Raw genomic sequence first — 17,051 nt, 5'->3', positions numbered from 1 at the left:
CTTTTGTTTTTTATGCTGTACAGTACGGTATTGCCATTGCTGCCAAAACTTATTTTTAAGTGGTATTAAAATTTGTGTGTGTGTGATTGCACCAGGGAACAAATTGTAAGTATAGTAGAACAAGTACAGTATTGCTACACAATCTTGAGATTTATGTCTGAGGGGCATTAGATCATATTTTAAATGAATTTGCTAGGAGAAGTGATGACAGGGTGCTGAAAAACAGGCTCACGTTTCAAAGCTAGAGATAGTTTGGCATGAACTGAGAATGCAAGGGTAGCATTAAGTCAAAGTAGTAAATATATAGAAGTACTGTACCAGGATGGAGAACTTTGGAAATGCCCAGAAAATCATTGAGGAATGGTATAGATGAAGAATGTGAACCAAAGAGGAATTCAGATAGAATTTGTTCAAAACAGGAGAGTATAAAAAACTTTTTATAAGTGAAAAACCAGTACTGTATATATTTATCATTATTTCTAGGTAGTGATATGTTTTGCATTCCAGTACCTTCAGTTATTGGTCACTGACTTTAGAAAGTAGCCTAGACTCTAATGTAGATGTTAAGGCACTTGCCTTTTTGCATGTCATAAGTTTTTTGTGTCTAATAAAATAGTATGTACAGAATAGATTTAATGAACTTGTAGGTTCACAGAGGTGTTCCTTATATATATATTTTTTTAAAATAACCAACAAGATCCTCCAGATATACTATTCAGTTAAATCCATGTTGGAGATTGCCATATGAAAATTGACTACCAATGAAAATATTGTCATGTGTATAAAATATCAGAACCTTTTGTAACAATATGTTGAAGCCTCAAATATAAATGTCAGTTATTTAAGGGATGAAAAGGAATAAGACGTATTTGGTCCATAAATAAGCATAACATTTTTAAAATTCTCATTTTGTACATTACATCATGTAAATTGCTTTAATTCAAAATTCTGCATACAAATGATATCTGAGCCTGTACTCAATACTGGTATGCGATGAGCTACTATATCTGTATTAGCAGAATTACCTATTAATCTACTTAAATAGAGTAGTATACATAATATTCATAGCAAAACTTATTAAATATGTTCACAAACCTTTTACCCAATTCCCTTTCAAGTATCCTTGACACAATCATGTTGATCATTTAAAATCAGAATGAGGAATACATAAAAATTAAATATTCACAATCATGATTACACTGTATAACTTAGTATATATTGTTCATTCTATATATTTATTTACAAATATATATTTATATGAAGTTCACACTATTGCCTTACAAAAGTATGATGGTTTAGTATATAAAGGACATCCTATAAAGAGTTTACCAAATTGATAATACTGTACACAATATACAGTACCTATTCAAGTTGGATATAGCTAGCACTCATCCACCCTCCCCAGTTTAAAGCTTCGGCCAAAGATGTATAGGTATTGTCTTGTGGGCTTCGATGTTTCACTTGATTTTTTGTTTTTGTGGCCATTTGTGTTTTTCTATTTTTTTGTCAGTGTATCTGCAAATTGTAATCTTAAGGTTTTACCATATGTTATAATCAACCAATACAGTCCCCTTTGGCTTGTAGCTTGGGATTAGGGAATTTATTAGTTAACTGGTACTAATGGGAAGAGCAACAAGATTTTTTGTAATACATTTTATTTTAACTTAAAACTCTGCAATTTTTTGTAGACATTTCTAGACTTCCCTCTCCCTGTCCTGAAGTTTAGCTCATGAGCAGAAGGATATTTGGTTCCCCCTGATTCAGTACCATCTGTTTCAAGTTCCATAACGGATTGTTTATTATTTTGTTCTTTCTTAATGTCTTGACAGGACTTGTAAGGATGGTATTGGCAAGACAGTTCGTGCCTATGCCACTGTTCTGTAAGGAACATTAGTACAGTACCCTGTTTTCGACAAGTTCCTCCAGGTCATAAGGCCACTTGGATCATTGGCTCACTTTACTTTTGGTTATCTAACGATGAATTGGACCATGCTTTCACTGATGATGCAGCCATAAATAGGAGAGAACTCGTGCTTGAGCTGCCAGACCTATTTTCAAGCATTATGTTCCTCTTCCCTCTCTGTCAGTGACTTCTTCAACCAGTTTTCATTCAAAGAGCAAGCCTGAGAACCACCCACTACTTTTTAAGCTTAAAGAGACAGTATTAATCCCTTGGTGATGTTTTATTGCTAAGAATATGGCCAGATAAATACATCTTTCCAAAGAAAAAAAAAAGGTGAGAATCATGTGTTAACTTTAGGCAGGAGTATTACGTACATGTAGTACAGTAATACTCCTAAATGGGCTAACTGGGAAGGAAAACTTGCTGCTTCAGATAAAAGATGTGAGATATATTTTTTGAAGAAAGAGGCCATGAAGCAGAAATGAAAATGCTGGTAATTTTAACCCCAAAAGTTTTGCCAATGCTGACATAGTTAAGAGGGAAAAAATGCTAACATATTCCTCTTAATAAAACATGTAATAAAAGTAATAAGACAAAATTAAATAAATGTCAGTTTTAAGATTTTCTTAAACACTGAGCAAAACTCGAACTGCTGTATAAAATTGAAGAATTTCAGGAATACCAGCTAATGGAAAGTTACATCTTTTCCAAGAAGGACCTTCAAGCTCCTCCATTTCAGATAAATTTTCAATGGGTCTATCTCCAACAGTGACCTCCTCCTGAGTGCTGGTGACAGCTCCCTTAGCCTCCTTAAGAGGATTATTAATTTTTCCTTTCATTTCCTTTGAGGGATCAAAGGATAAAAGAACCTTCAGGATAGAAAGCTGTAAAGGCTTCCTTTTAACCTCATGTAGCTCCGCTGTCATACTTGGGACAGTATTATATGGGGAAGAAGCCTCCTTACATGGAGGATACTGACAACCAACAGAAGTTTCTCAATTATGGGAGCAATATTATGTGTTAAAGAAAGTCTCATGCCTCACACGTGGAGGATGACTCATGACCACCAGAAGTTTCTCAGTTTGTTTTGCATGTCACAAAACTAATCAGACATCTACTGAATCTAAAGGAAAAGCAACCTCTCCAACATTCTCTATTAGAAAAATGAAATCCTAAAGTTACTTTCAAGAAAAGATAAAATCAAGGATTTCAAACACTAGTAAAATTCTGTTATATTATCCAGTAGATCTGATAAGGGTATTGCGTAATAATCCATGACATTGTTCCGCATTTTTATTACATATCAAGAAACTGAGCTGGGTAATTCCAGCACTCCTTGGCAAAAAGAATAATTTTATACCATTCAGCATTTGACCCAGATAATGGTAGCCAGGGTGGAGCATTAGTTTATGGTCCATTGTGGTATCCCTAGACTACATTTATCATAAAATCTAATTTACAAGCAGTAACACTACAAATATTTATTTACATAAAACACATGATTTGATCACTGTATTTGCCACCATGTAATACTTATCTTAGTGACAGTTACATTCACTAGTAAATCTTCTACCAACTTCTTTTTGTAATGTGGTGACAAAATGCTTGTCACTCTCTGAAATGTTTTCAGTAATCTAAGATGAATCCACCCATTAGATGATGCAGTAGAGCTGCTCAACATCAGTTTTCTGTAGCAGACAATTTTGCTAGTTCAAAGAACAACAGGAAACTTATGTACTGACTTGTCCATGGTGGAATCAGTAGTATTGTATCACATGGTATAAAGAGCTTTGAGAACTACAGGGACACTTTATAGAAGACCTAAGTATTATCACTACAAAACTGAATATCTTACAGCAGGATCTCAAATCAAATTTAGATTGGAGAAATGTTATCGAGAATGTTGGAAATTATTCAAAACATCAGTAAACTCAAAACTCTTCTTACCTAGTTATAAAAAAATTTAAAATAGTTGGTAGATATATCCATGTAAACCCCTGATATTGAGAATTAAAGTTAATGTTGCTGATCCTCAAGTCAAAGCAGATACTTTTGTCAGTTACGTACAGTACCGAAATTTCAGTGTATAAATAGCAATCAAATGGTGTTAATCACATCAAGCCAGCACCAATGTTAAATATTACCCAGTCTTCAAGGTGCTTGCAGACTTTGATTTCCGTGCAGTGAGACCAGGCTCCACCTGGGAACATGTCCTAACTGAAGACTAAAATCTAGAGGACTCTTTGTCTCTGGACAAAGTGAAATGTTTCTTGGTATTCATCTTAAAGATCTGTTAAGGCTAAGATTGCTACATTTTAAAGACCTGAAGAAACTATCTACAGTAATGGAAGCCTGTAAGGTTTCATTTTGTAGGGGCATTGGAGAATGGAGAAAGCATTTTTCTTTGTATATGAGGATACAACTCTTTTTGTAAAACTTCTCAGACCATAGGGGAAAAGTTTATGAAGGGGAAAATTATTATTTATTGGAATCTCATCCTTTGCAACTAGGAGGAAAGTTAGTGGAAACATGTCTGAGAGTATCTTTCTATAACAGAGCTACATTTGCGGAAAGGGTAGTGCCTGGCCATGGGAAGGATAAAAGAAAGATAATTGTGGAGGGGTAAATGATATATTGGCTGTTTTGACATTATAAGGCTGGCTGTTGTGTGAGATTTCGTAATTTGTGTTTAAATAAAGAAGCAGTTGCAATGATCATTAGATCAAAGGTGTCATCAGTTTTAAAATCTGGAAGAGTGGGGAGTTTTCTATTTCTGTCCAGAAGATATTCATTGGATTGAGGATAGTGCCACAATAACATTTTGCGAGGTGTGTTAAACAACATAGAGCAGCAACAAAAAGGGGATCACCTAAAGAATTGTCAGAAGCCATTAGAATGATGGAACCCATGTAGAACATCCATAAAATGCTGGAACACCAATTGAGTAGTTAGCAGAATGGGGAAACATTAGTTATTGTGTGCATGATTACAGAACACATATAAAGCAGGTGTTAAAATGGTAGAATGCCTGTAGAACAGTCAGTAAAAAGCTGAAACACCAGTAAAACTGCCATGAGGATAGTGGAATGCCATGAGAACTATTATCAGAATGGTGAAACTCTAGTAAAACTGTCAGTAAAATAGTGGAAAATCAATATATTGGGCAGAAGAGTGGTCAATAGAGTTGAGTGAATGTGGGTAGTTTCTGTAGGAGGGAAAACAAGGAACTGCTCATTATTGAACTCGGAGAATTATCAATTAGAGAAAGGTTCTAGGGAACTCAGAGACTCTCTTCCTTCTGGTCTTTTTGTATCATTAGTGGTAGAAGAAATTGGAGAAAGGCTCTTTCTTGAGATAAACTCTGGGATGAAAGTGATTGTAAGAAATTTTGTTGTTTGGTCACCCATAGAGCAGTGGTCATAAACTTACATATCAAGCTGTCGTAGAGTGGGATGCTCATGTATGAAATGGGAGAATAGAGCAAGGATGAAAAAGAGTAAAATTTGATAGATAAGATAGTAACAAATAGCATTCAGTCAATACAGTAAACACCAAATACTGTAGATTAATTAATCAAGTAAATAAGTTAGCAAAGAACTGACGAGCCTACTTTGGTTTAACCTAGAGCTAGGGAATTCAAGCCCAATACTGAAGGACCTTGATAAATGGTATGTCACATCCCAGGGTTTCATGTAATGTAAATAAATGTGACATCTGAGATGATTTAGTAGTCAAAGATGGTGGAAAAATTACTCCTGTTTGTTAATTGCTCCACCTCATAAGTAAAAGAAAAATGCCAGTTTCTATCTATTCAAGTGGAATTGAACATGTAAGTACTTCAGTGTTATGTAAACAGAAGGCTACAGTGTAAAGAACTGGTGTTTGGCAGAAAAGATAGCATAAATGGCATGGTAAGCAGTGTTGCCAAAGAAGTAAATAATTAGTAGAGCAACTTAAAATAACAGAAAAAACAAAAATAATGGTGGAAATGGCTAGGAGAGCAATTTTTAAATACATAACATTATGGAAGGTTCTCAAGAACTGTAATGTAGTTTGTATGGATCTTAGCTGCAAAATTAAACATTGTCATGAAAGATAAGGAAAAGTTCAGGGGAACCATCATCAGGCAGATGACTTTGAGAGAGAAGAAGTTTAGACTGATTGGTGCCCAATATATTCATCAATTGCCAAACCTAGTGTTTATCATGCTTCTTGGGTGTTTATTTGTGTGCCCTTTGGAGATGGCCAGTAATTTTGATCCAGTAAACACGTTGAAATTAAGGACTATACTGTAGCATTGTGTACAGGTTTATGGTCAGTCATAAAGAAGTTAGCTAGTTGCATAAAATTTTATTATTAGAATTAGGCAAAAAATTGTCTACCAATTTTTCCCACAGAATTTAAGTTAATAGTGGTTTTAGGTTTGGTAGTCAGAATTTTTTATTACTCTTTGAAATATTTATATATAGATGTATGATATTTTTCAGGAGACTCACCACGAGAACCATCACTTGTTCTTATCCTCAAGTGGGGTGGAGAATTAACTCCTGCAGGAAGAATTCAAGCAGAGGAATTAGGACGTATATTTCGCTGCATGTATCCTGGTGGTCAAGGTACTGGCTATTTTATTAACGTTTTGATATTAATATTGTTGTGAGTTTTTTGTTGGTTTCTCTAATGATTAATTTGTTATGTTAGCTATTGTAGTTAAGTAAACATTGTTTCAACTATTCATCTGACCTGAGAAATGTTTTATTTGTGAATTTTGACTAACCTGAATTCAAAACAACACATTTGTCCAGGCTAGGGATGTAACATTTCATCCAGTCAGGGGAATACACATTTTTGGGAATATTGGAGAACCTAGAGAAACCAGAGTTACATCAAATAATTTTGGACCCTAAGTTTCCTCATGTAGTCAGAAAGTACCCCTAAGAATGCATAGAATTTTAGGGAGCTATATTGTACTGGTTCCTGCAGGAGAAAAGTAGACAGTCTTAATCTTTAGGTGTTCAAGGTATGTACTCTTGTCATCCTAGTATTGTAGGAATTGGTAATTTTAAATTATATTATATGGGCTATTAAAACAAAAATTGCAAAATATTTTTTTTCTGTAAATATAAACCTCTTAGTGTTACTAATGTCTTTATCCAGTGTTGGAAGCAGCAGTGAAATACTGAATAGCTGTCAAAACTACCAAAGCAGTGATTAGTGCTGGGTGAGACTCCACTACACTGCTGTGTCCATTATCTCATTTGGTGAAAAACTAGGGATTCTTCCAGGGTGCCTTCTGGGTTGTTAGCATTTACTGTGGTCTTAAACCATACGGTCTTTACATTGCTGTCTTACCTTCTTGTCCTTGCTCAACAATAACTGGGAAGAGGTACAACTTACCTTTCTTGTTTCCCATCTTCTTCGGTGATTTCTGCTTATCTCTGCTCTTTTCATTTTGCAAATCACCTTCTTTGGCTTCTAGTCTTGTCAACTGTTCTGCCGTACTTCTGATGTTAGGTAGTCATATTTTCTTATTGCCATGTCTATATCTATCTTCATCTTTTATTCTGCTCACCTGACAACTTTAACTGATCAATATTAGAGTGAAGAGATTGTTTTACATGGCTCATAACTTGCTGGCTGCATGAGTCTTGTACTGTGCATGGTAATGGTACATCTTATAACACCTGACCATCATCACATCCTGCTTCTTGAGCTTACCCTTATAGAATTCAGAGCTTGTAATCAACTATTTGTCATCCATGATGTGGCTTACATTGCTTATTATCACCATGATCATCTCCAACCCTTCATACTGCTATGGAGATTTATGACTCTGTCACCATGCTCGACCTTCCCTCAGTCCTACATATCTGGCTTTTCATTTGTTATTAGGACCATCTCTCTTTTAAATGCTAGTTTAACAAGAGTTTTTGGTTGCTTCCTTTCTTTTTCTTCAATGTCCATCCATCCCTCTGTTATTTGAGTTATAATCATTGCTCTTCAAAGCCGCATTTTCTTCTTCTTATTCTTTTTTACTCATACCTGTGTGGGGACTCCATTTCCTATCAGCCTCCCCCACTTTCCTCTGTCTAATGCATCCTGACTTCTTAAATCTTTCTCTTACTTGTCATTCACTGTTTTATCCTCCCATATGAACTTTGGCCTTCCCTTCCTTCTTCCCTCCACCTCCGTGCTCATAACCCTTTTACACACATGACCTCTTTCTCTCTGCATAAAATGACCAACCACCGTAGTTTTCTTACCAGAATCTTCTTTAATACTTTACCTATCTTAACTGTTCCACTGCTCCTTACTAAACTAGAATAAATTGATGGCTTTGGTGTTCCACTTGAGTTAACCCTCCACATTCATCCTCATGAATGTAGCCATTTCATGGAAATTTCTACTACCAGTCTAAAGCACTCCTCTTGTGCTGAAACACTAGGACCCTTATGTATGTCATCATCTCATTGTAGAAAGTACCATATTGTGGTTCACTTGTTCAAAGAACAGGGCCTTGCCTCTTTTGCCATGTGACTTTTTCCAGGAGCATGAATCTTCTGGCACTGAAGAGTTAGCAACATGTTCATGGAATTCCACATATTATCTCTTTAGGTGCTGACTTTTCTCTTCCAGCTAGATTAAATCCTTCTATCCCTAAAGCACACTCATTCATCTTGACCCACCCCTTATCATTTAGATAATATTCCCCCCAGAGCAGTTATGTGGGATTGCAGGGAAGTACAAATTAGTTGAGATACGAAGTGCAAGTGAGATATATAAAGTAAGAAATGAACTTACTCAAAATTGACAAATAATTTGAGTGAAAGCATATAAGTGTTTATAATAATAAATTCAAAATGAAAACTAAAGTAAGCTTTGTATTATGTATTATTCTCTATAACACAAAAATGAGCTATGCGCATATCCACACAAAGCATCTGGGAGTAGTGAAAGTATCTGCTGGGTACTGGTCATATCACCTTTGACAGATACATATTTATTGTAAGAGCTGACATATACTGCATTTAGATTAAATCACTGAATACATATAACTTACATACATGATGGTGATGGTACTAAGGTAACACAGTACTGTAATTTGTGATGAAAATGAATGTAAACAAAAGACGAGGAATGAAGATTGCTCATAAGTACATATCTGCTGTGCAACTGGTCTTGAGGTGTGAAAGCTTTAGGCTGTTGAGATGAAATTTCTTTGTTTATGAGAAATCTCAGCAAGCATTATCCACCACTGTGCCAATGGAAAAGCTACAGTATTTAGCATTTTGATGTTATTCTCTAATGCCTGTAAATTCACAAGTACATTAAGTTTATGTGTTATGTGAACACCAAAGGTAAACAGATACATAGCAATACACAGGAACAGCTATGTTATATTCCTGTACAGATAATCTCTTGTAAGACCAGATTTTTCGATAATGGAGGTGAGACTTGTGTCATGCTATTTTCTGAGGCATGAAGTTTATCTCTCTTTTTTCCCCACTTTCCCTTCTATCTTTTTTCTTGTTTTTGCACGCTTCCCTTCCACTGACTTGGAGTCTTACCAAACCTTTCAGTTCATCGAGGCTTTTAGGCTAGTGAGGGGTATTTTTGGGCCATGCAGGCAACTTGCCTTTGTACTAGCTTTACAATTAGCCTTGAACTGCAAGTCTGCATTACTGGCCTCATGCTTAACTGGCATCTAGAGTAGGGCACAGTATATGCTTTACAGGGTACCTTTTTCTCTTCTATGACGATCTTGTTTTCTAAATCACTGTCTTTCATTGCCATTATATAGTTAATTTTACATGCTGATCTTTGTTTTTAGTGTTGACTTTTAATAATAATGTTTTTGTTACTCTAATACATCTGATATCAAGCTTCTGGTGTTCTGTATAGTTTTTGGGATTTTTTAATGTTCAAATAATACTGTATTTGTCTATGGTAGCATAATGTTGGTCCCTGTCTGACAGGCTTGGCATCTCCTTCTTTTGTGACTTTTTTTTTTTTATTTCTTTATTAAACTGCGTATATTTTGTACTTTGCTATATGTAATCTGCTTGACTTTTTTCAGATTTCTTCTATGGTTAAAGCTCTTTAAGATTAATAATATTTTGGCATACGTGTTTTTGGTTCACATATGCTAGTTTAATTGTTTAATTAGTAGAGGTATTCTCTCTCCATGTGTTTTCTAGGAATGTACAAATGTATGAGGTAAATGTACTGTAATTATGTATGCTTTGCTAGCTTATTCTCTGCAGCCTACTCCATCCCCCTTCCCCAACCTTGCATTTGGCAAAGTAATTTTATTGATATTAGGGTTTCCTATTCTAGCAATATTTTTGTTAGCTCATATACCAAAACATTACTGATCAAAGTTTGCCTTAAGTTTCTAATCTTTTATTAAGTTGTCCCTGTATATCGTGAGTTTCTTAATTGAATAATTATTCTAGCTCCTTCATACTGTTTTACATTGACAGTGTTAAGCCTTGTTGTATGCCAACTAAGGTTTACCTTCCCAACATTTAAGTTTTGCTTTGTTTTGCATTTTTTTAATACCCTATATAGTATTATACTATGAATTATTTTGCATGGGTAGTCCTTTTCTTATTGTCTTTCTTGGGTATAATGTGTAGGTAGATGCTTCTTTAGCAATATATTACAGTATCAGTGTTTTTACAACTTTATTTCACAGTTTATCAGTCCTACTAGTAGTTTGCATAGAAATATTCTTGTGTACCACCCCTTACTTAAATTTTTATAGCTCATTAGTCTTCAAATTTGGCTGTTACCTCGATAGTGGTTCAGTTTTTACAGTCATTGCAATTTATAATTGCCTGTGTTTCCCACCACCAAACTAATTAATGCTCTGTCCATATCCACCACAGAACTAGCAGCTCTAGTAAAGTTTTGGACCTTGCTTGCAAGTCTGAAGGTGAAACATTTGTCATTTATTTAGGTTCAGAGATTACGGTAGAATTACTGAATAAACTACATTCATCCTTTTACCTCAAAAGACTTAGGAATGGCTCTTTCATCTCTTGAGATACAGCAAGTTTGTTCATTTTGAATCCTTGGGAGTGATAACTCAGACAAGGAGTCAAAAACTGTGGCATTATTTGAAGGACTGAATATTGAAAATGTCCCTTATTATGATATGAAACATCCATATACAGATGTATATTTAAAAGGCAAGGGATATGTCCTTAATTTTCTGTATGAACCCATATCTTTTGCACAGCCTATTTTTGTATGTATGAGAATCTCCATACTCTTCAATCACTGAAGAGGAAAAGAAGAAAAGTAAGTTCTTTTATAGTCACGAGGTGGTAAAACCTCACATCATGTAGTTTTGAGTGTAATGAAGATTTCTTTTTTTACATAGCCTGATTAATCATTCCAATACTAAGGGTCAACATATGTGGCAGATACAAAATGTCCTAATAATGGCTGCACACGTCTTACCTCAGCAAGTTGCCACAGTTATTTCCAGTCAGAACTTGTGTTGTCATGCTTGTTTAGCATATATAGCATATTTAACACAAATTAAAATAATAAGGTGGTATTAAAAATTTTGTGTATATTATTATAAGGATAGCAGAATGTTTCCAGGAGCTGATGCACTGAATGTAAACAACCAAACAATGACCAAAATGTTTGAATCGAGTTGAGTTTGTGGTATATCCTAGGCAGTGACACCTGCTGAGTTCCTCTCGAAGTCACCATGAATCCAAACAGCCAGTCTGACAACTACAATATGCCTCATCTGAGCAGTACATTCTGAATTCAAATAATGGTTTATGATAGTTCAGTAATACACAGAGGCAGGTTATTGAATATAAATACACTTACCTTATTAGTTTACAGTACATAGATGCTACATAGTAGGACTTGAAGTAAAAAAAAGTTTGAATGGTACTGATATTTAATTGAAAATTGAAATTTTAACTCCATTGATATTTTAAAATCTTTCAGTCTTGCTAAAAGTACCATTCATTATCAGAGGTAAAAAGGTCTGTAAGTGGATGTGAATCCCTGGAAGTTCCCTTTTCATCGTTGGAATCTTCACGCTCAAATTCTTCTTCGTCACTTTCTTGCCATAACAGATGGTCTTCTTCCCCATCGATTGCATTTGAAATCCCACAGATTTAGATAATCATGACAGTTTCTGCATGAACACCCTCTTGAGACTTCAAAATTGCACAGTGCCTCCAATGGTGCAACATGAATATTTTCATTCTTTGTAAGTTACTTTTCTCCACAAAGCATCCATTTATTCCACTCCAGATGAGTGTTGTCTTTAAAGTCTTTGTTTAGCCTTAAATTGAAAGCTGAAGCAAAGATTTAGTCCCACTGTAATTATTGCAGTTACAGTATCGTTTCCTTGTAAATGTGTCTTGATGTCTGATAGATGGAATCTGGAAATGTCCCTAACCAACAGTCCCTTTTTTTTTAAACTTCCTGTCCACTTATTTTTCACCTTTTTAATATATAATCATACACCAGATTCACTGTCCAACCTTTTGCATAAACTCAAAAATAAAAACACACTTTGAGGGAACTTTATATTGGGCATTGTTGTTAGTGTGAATATAACCATAGATTTAATTTGCATTATTTAGTTTCAGATGTAAGGTGGCTTAATACCACAGTGAAGACTTGTCATGGCCTGTACTTTTTATGAGAATTGTCTTATTTTAGTCACTAGCATATCACTACCAAGTATATCAAAAATTGTTTCATCCACGTTATCAGTCTGATACCACAGGTAATTGTTTATTGCTCTATGAGTCTGATGACATATCTGTGGAAATGTGTAATATTGTTTTTAAGGTCATCAGGGAATTTCTGAGCAATTTTAGTATAATGTCATAACACAAAATCTTTCGTTTAATGTTTTACATCTATTTCCACTATCACATGTAACTCTTCAAGGCAAGGGAACTTCATTAGAAGGGTTTGCTATATTCATGGTTTGAATGGAAACTAGATTACCAGTTTTCAATTTCCTGGAAGTTTTGGGTTTCATGTGGATGGGTTTTGCCTGGTTTGATTTTCTAGTTCAGGCCAAGGACAGATGCTGTTTCTTGTAGAACATTTCTTCTTAGGCATCTTCTGGAAGTTGTAGTTTTTCTCCCAATCTCATAACAGCTTTTCTTTAACTCCATACTTTCTTGCTGCATCATTGTTGTGTGAGAATACAGTAAATTCAATAACTTCAGCTTGAAGTTGGAGTTGTATTTGACTCTTTTGTTAGTGGAGCCATGTTGATAAATATTTGTAGATATATAGCATTTAGAAACAGAATGTGATGACATAGCTACCACCATAGAAGATGCTTTAGTACCACCTACAGTGGTTTGTCAGTTCAATGTACAGTATAGGGGATTGTTAAGAAAACAGTAACCTAGATTTGTTGCTAAGTTAAGCTGGCCTTAAGCCAGAATTGGCTCTTACGTAAAGTTTAAGCTGTGGGCTAAAAGATTAACTAACCCATAGTTTTGCCATTGGATGTGTAGGAATGGTAGCAACACTGGCTATCAGTTTACATGACTGATATGAGAACTTTGGTGTGAATGTTGCAGTGACCATTCTGACTCAAATTTATTTATGAACTGCCCGTTGCACTCTTCATAGAGAATAAAGCAATGATTACAGGCAGTCCCCGGTTATCGGCAGGCTCGATTATCAGTGATCCAGTTCTACGGCGCTTGTCTAGTGATGTGAATCTGCAAGTTTTGGCACCGATATGAGCTGAAGTGCCGAAAATCACTGATTTTCAGTTATCAGCGATTTTTGCTTTTTGTCATGTTGCTGGAATGAAACCCTCCGCCAATAACCGGGGACTGCCTGTACTGTATTTCATAAAATATGAGTATAATGCTTACCAAACACTGAGGATGGAAAAACAGCTTGGACAATCCTGAAGTGGCCTAATACTTAGAGCCTGAAAATAACTAAACAATCAGTAATGGTTGTTACAATTGAGAAAAGGGATTTTGACAAAGGAAAAATCTATTTCTGAGGGAGGCCCCGTGTCACCTGGTGAAATTCCATACTAACACGAATTTCTAGGTATAAATATTGCTAAGTATACCAGAGAAAAAGGCTTTCAGGAATGCTGGATTTACTACCCCCAGATCGAGCGTCTTCCATAATGAAGACGTCGGTATTACCAAGGGTGAGTGAAAGAATCACAACCACAGCGCCACACTCGATAGACATCCCCATGTCAAAATCCCCCGGGAAGAGAGTAGAGAGCCGTTCCAGCCCCTACACTCACCCGCCCGCCAAGCAGCGACTCCAGCGCCACCTACACTCATTCCAGACTAGCACCACCCCCAGGCTTGGCATGTGCAAGAAGGGGGGGCAAAACCAACTTCTGGGAGGGTCACCGGGTGACATGGGGCCTCCCTCAGAAATAGATTTTTCCTTTGTCAAAATCCCTTTTCTGAGTTCGGCCCCGTGTCACCTGGTGAAATAGTGACAGAGAATCACGCCAAGACTGCAAAGCTACAGAATAAAAATAAAAGGTGATCTGAACAAAAACACAGGCTATGAAAAATAGATTTAATTATTATATCTCTCTATGGAAAAATAGGTTCAATAACAGGTAAGTACATGAACTTAATCTTAAGAGTAATATACAAAAATAGGCAGATAATGCAAATACAGGTGGAATAAGGTACACCCAATAAGATAAAGACACAAACAAGTAAACATAAACTTACACCTAAGAACAAAGAGAGACATTTACAACATCAGAAATTTTTGAGGTACATGGAGCAAAATAAAAACAGCTCCAGTACCCCTAGGATAATCCAAATTCACAGCATATTAACATACAATCACCAAGACAAATTAATAATAAGGGCAATAATAATATCAATTATGAGGAGCAAGGCAGTGAGGCATGATTGATCCAGAAGAGCAGGCAGAGAAATAAATGAGGCAGGCGGGCGGGGGCGAAAGGATAAGGATTAAGGATAATTAAGGTGGGGGGATGACACTCCCCACAGCCACTGTAGAAAATTTCAGGGCTTCGAGTGATTTTAAATAATGGCGTTTAAACACTAGAGGTGATTTCCATCCCATATACTTGGTAAGTTCTGCAAAATCCATATTATGAAAATAGTTGGTAGAGGTAGCTACCGCACGGATATCATGAACCTTGGGGACTGAATCCGGGTTGGCTTGTTTAATAAAATACAGAATTTGCTGTCTTATAGCATTCAACGAAAGAGTTCCACCTTTCTCCCTGATAAAAAGAGGACCCGACTTACACTGTGGAGTTCTTAGCAGGTAAGACTTTAAGGTATAAACTGGGCATAAGGACTGGTCCTGTGGAAGAGGCACCACCTTCCAAGGGGACCACCTGTCCTGAGGGTCTTCATTTTTAGCTAAAAATCTATGATCAGGGAAAGGAGGACTTCTCGGACGGGAGGAAATTAACATGATCACCACCCCTAGCGAGAGCCGACAGCTCTGAAATTCTGGCACCTGAAGCCAAGCTAATCAGAAATAAGGTTTTCCTTAACAGATCCATGTAAGAGCACTGTGAGTTGTCAATATCAGATGCTAACTTAAGAACATCGTTGAGGAACCACGTAACAGAATGTGGGCGTGTTACGGGTCTCAAACGAGCACATGCTCTAGGGATGGATGAAAAGTATGAATCTGTAAGGTCAATTTTAAAACCATACAAAAATACTTTCTTCAAGGCTGATTTAGCTGTAGTAATAGTGGCCGGGGCAAGGCCTTTTTCAAACAATGATCTAAAGAAAGTAACCGCTAGGTTAGTAGTCATAGTTTGAGCTTCAGATGCCTTCAAAAAGGATGCTAATTTCTTGACTGCTGAATCATATTGTCTGAGAGTAGACTCCCTCTTATCAGATTCTAAAAACAGAGTGTTAACGGGGTCAGTGTTTGCTCCCTTTTGAGCAGCGAACTTTACAAAGTCCATAAAACTAGGGCATTCTGAATTCTTAAGGAAGCTGACACAGTCTTGGTTTGTACTACTTGGGTCAATCTGGGATTGGGAATCTGATGACACCGCAACTTGAGCTCCTGAAGTAGGGAACCAGTTGCTCTTCGGCCAATAGGGAGCTATCAGAGCCAGTTGGCCTTTGAATGACCTGAGTTTGTGTAGTACCTTCAATAACATGTTTATTGGGGAAACAAGTAGATCCTCTCCCAGTTGTTCCAGTCTATGGTCATCGCGTCCGTGGCATAGGCCTGGGGTCCAGGTTTTGGAGCCACATAACAGGAAGCTTGTAGTTGCTCTCCGTCGCGAACAGATCCACTTGGAGTCCCGGAACCCGGCGGCAAATCCAATTGAATGACTTTCCGTCCAGAGACCACTCCGTCTCCAACGGAGTGGTCCTAGACAGGGAATCCGCCACCACGTTCCGCACCCCGCTAGGTGGGTGGCTGACAGATGCCAGCCGTGCTTGTTCGCCAGGAGAAGATAGCTACCATCACCTGGTTTACGCGACCTGATTTGGAGCCGCCCCTGTTGATGCAATGAACCACCACGGCGCTGTCCAACACCAGCCTGATGTGAATCCGGCTGGGGCGGATTTTCTTTAGAGTTAGAAACACCGCCATAGCTGCCAAGGTGTTTATATGGAACTGTTGAAACATTGTAGACCATGTTCCTTGTACTTTTTGTTTTGGCGAATACCCTCCCCAGCCGCTTAATGAAGCGGCTGTGTGAATTACCAGCGCCGGAGGAGGGAATTGAAGCGGGACTGACTTTGACAGGCCGCTGACTGTGGACCAAGGCCGCAGTCTCACCTTCAAGATTCGTGGGATGGAAGAGATCCTGTCTCTGAGCCTGACATTGGCTCGTCTCCGCCACATTCTGTTTATGTCTTTTAACTTCGCTTTTAAGAGCAGGTCCGTCACTGAGGCAAATTGAAGGGAGCTGAAGATTCTTTCTTGGGACCGGCGGGATGTTGCTTTGTCCTTCAAAAATTTTCTGGTAACGGAGGCTCTCTCCTTCCGTTTGGACGGCGGGAGGGATAGCCTGTACGAGGACAGGTCCCACTGGAGGCCCAGCCACTGAAACCGGGACTCCGGAGTCAAGCGGGAATTCTCCCTGTTCAGCTGAAAGCCTGACGACTCCAGGAATTTGATGACTATGGCC

General features: G+C 37.2%; 1 protein-coding gene across 50 annotated transcripts in view; it reads left to right on the top strand.

Moving 5' to 3' along the window:
* Positions 1-17,051, top strand: part of l(1)G0196 (inositol hexakisphosphate and diphosphoinositol-pentakisphosphate kinase) — a 525,389-nt gene that overhangs the window by 265,441 nt on the left and 242,897 nt on the right. For all 50 annotated transcript variants that reach the window (XM_067124577.1, XM_067124561.1, XM_067124576.1 and 47 more), the window contains one exon: positions 6,391-6,516. In XM_067124577.1, the coding sequence (XP_066980678.1) occupies positions 6,391-6,516 (126 nt within the window). The remainder of the gene's footprint in view (positions 1-6,390; positions 6,517-17,051) is intronic.

Source organism: Macrobrachium rosenbergii, chromosome 22, assembly GCF_040412425.1.
Source record: "Macrobrachium rosenbergii isolate ZJJX-2024 chromosome 22, ASM4041242v1, whole genome shotgun sequence".
In the NCBI taxonomy this organism is placed as follows: Eukaryota; Metazoa; Arthropoda; class Malacostraca; order Decapoda; family Palaemonidae; genus Macrobrachium; species Macrobrachium rosenbergii.
Note: the sequence above shows the minus strand (reverse complement) of the source record. Positions and strands in the feature narration are given on the sequence as shown.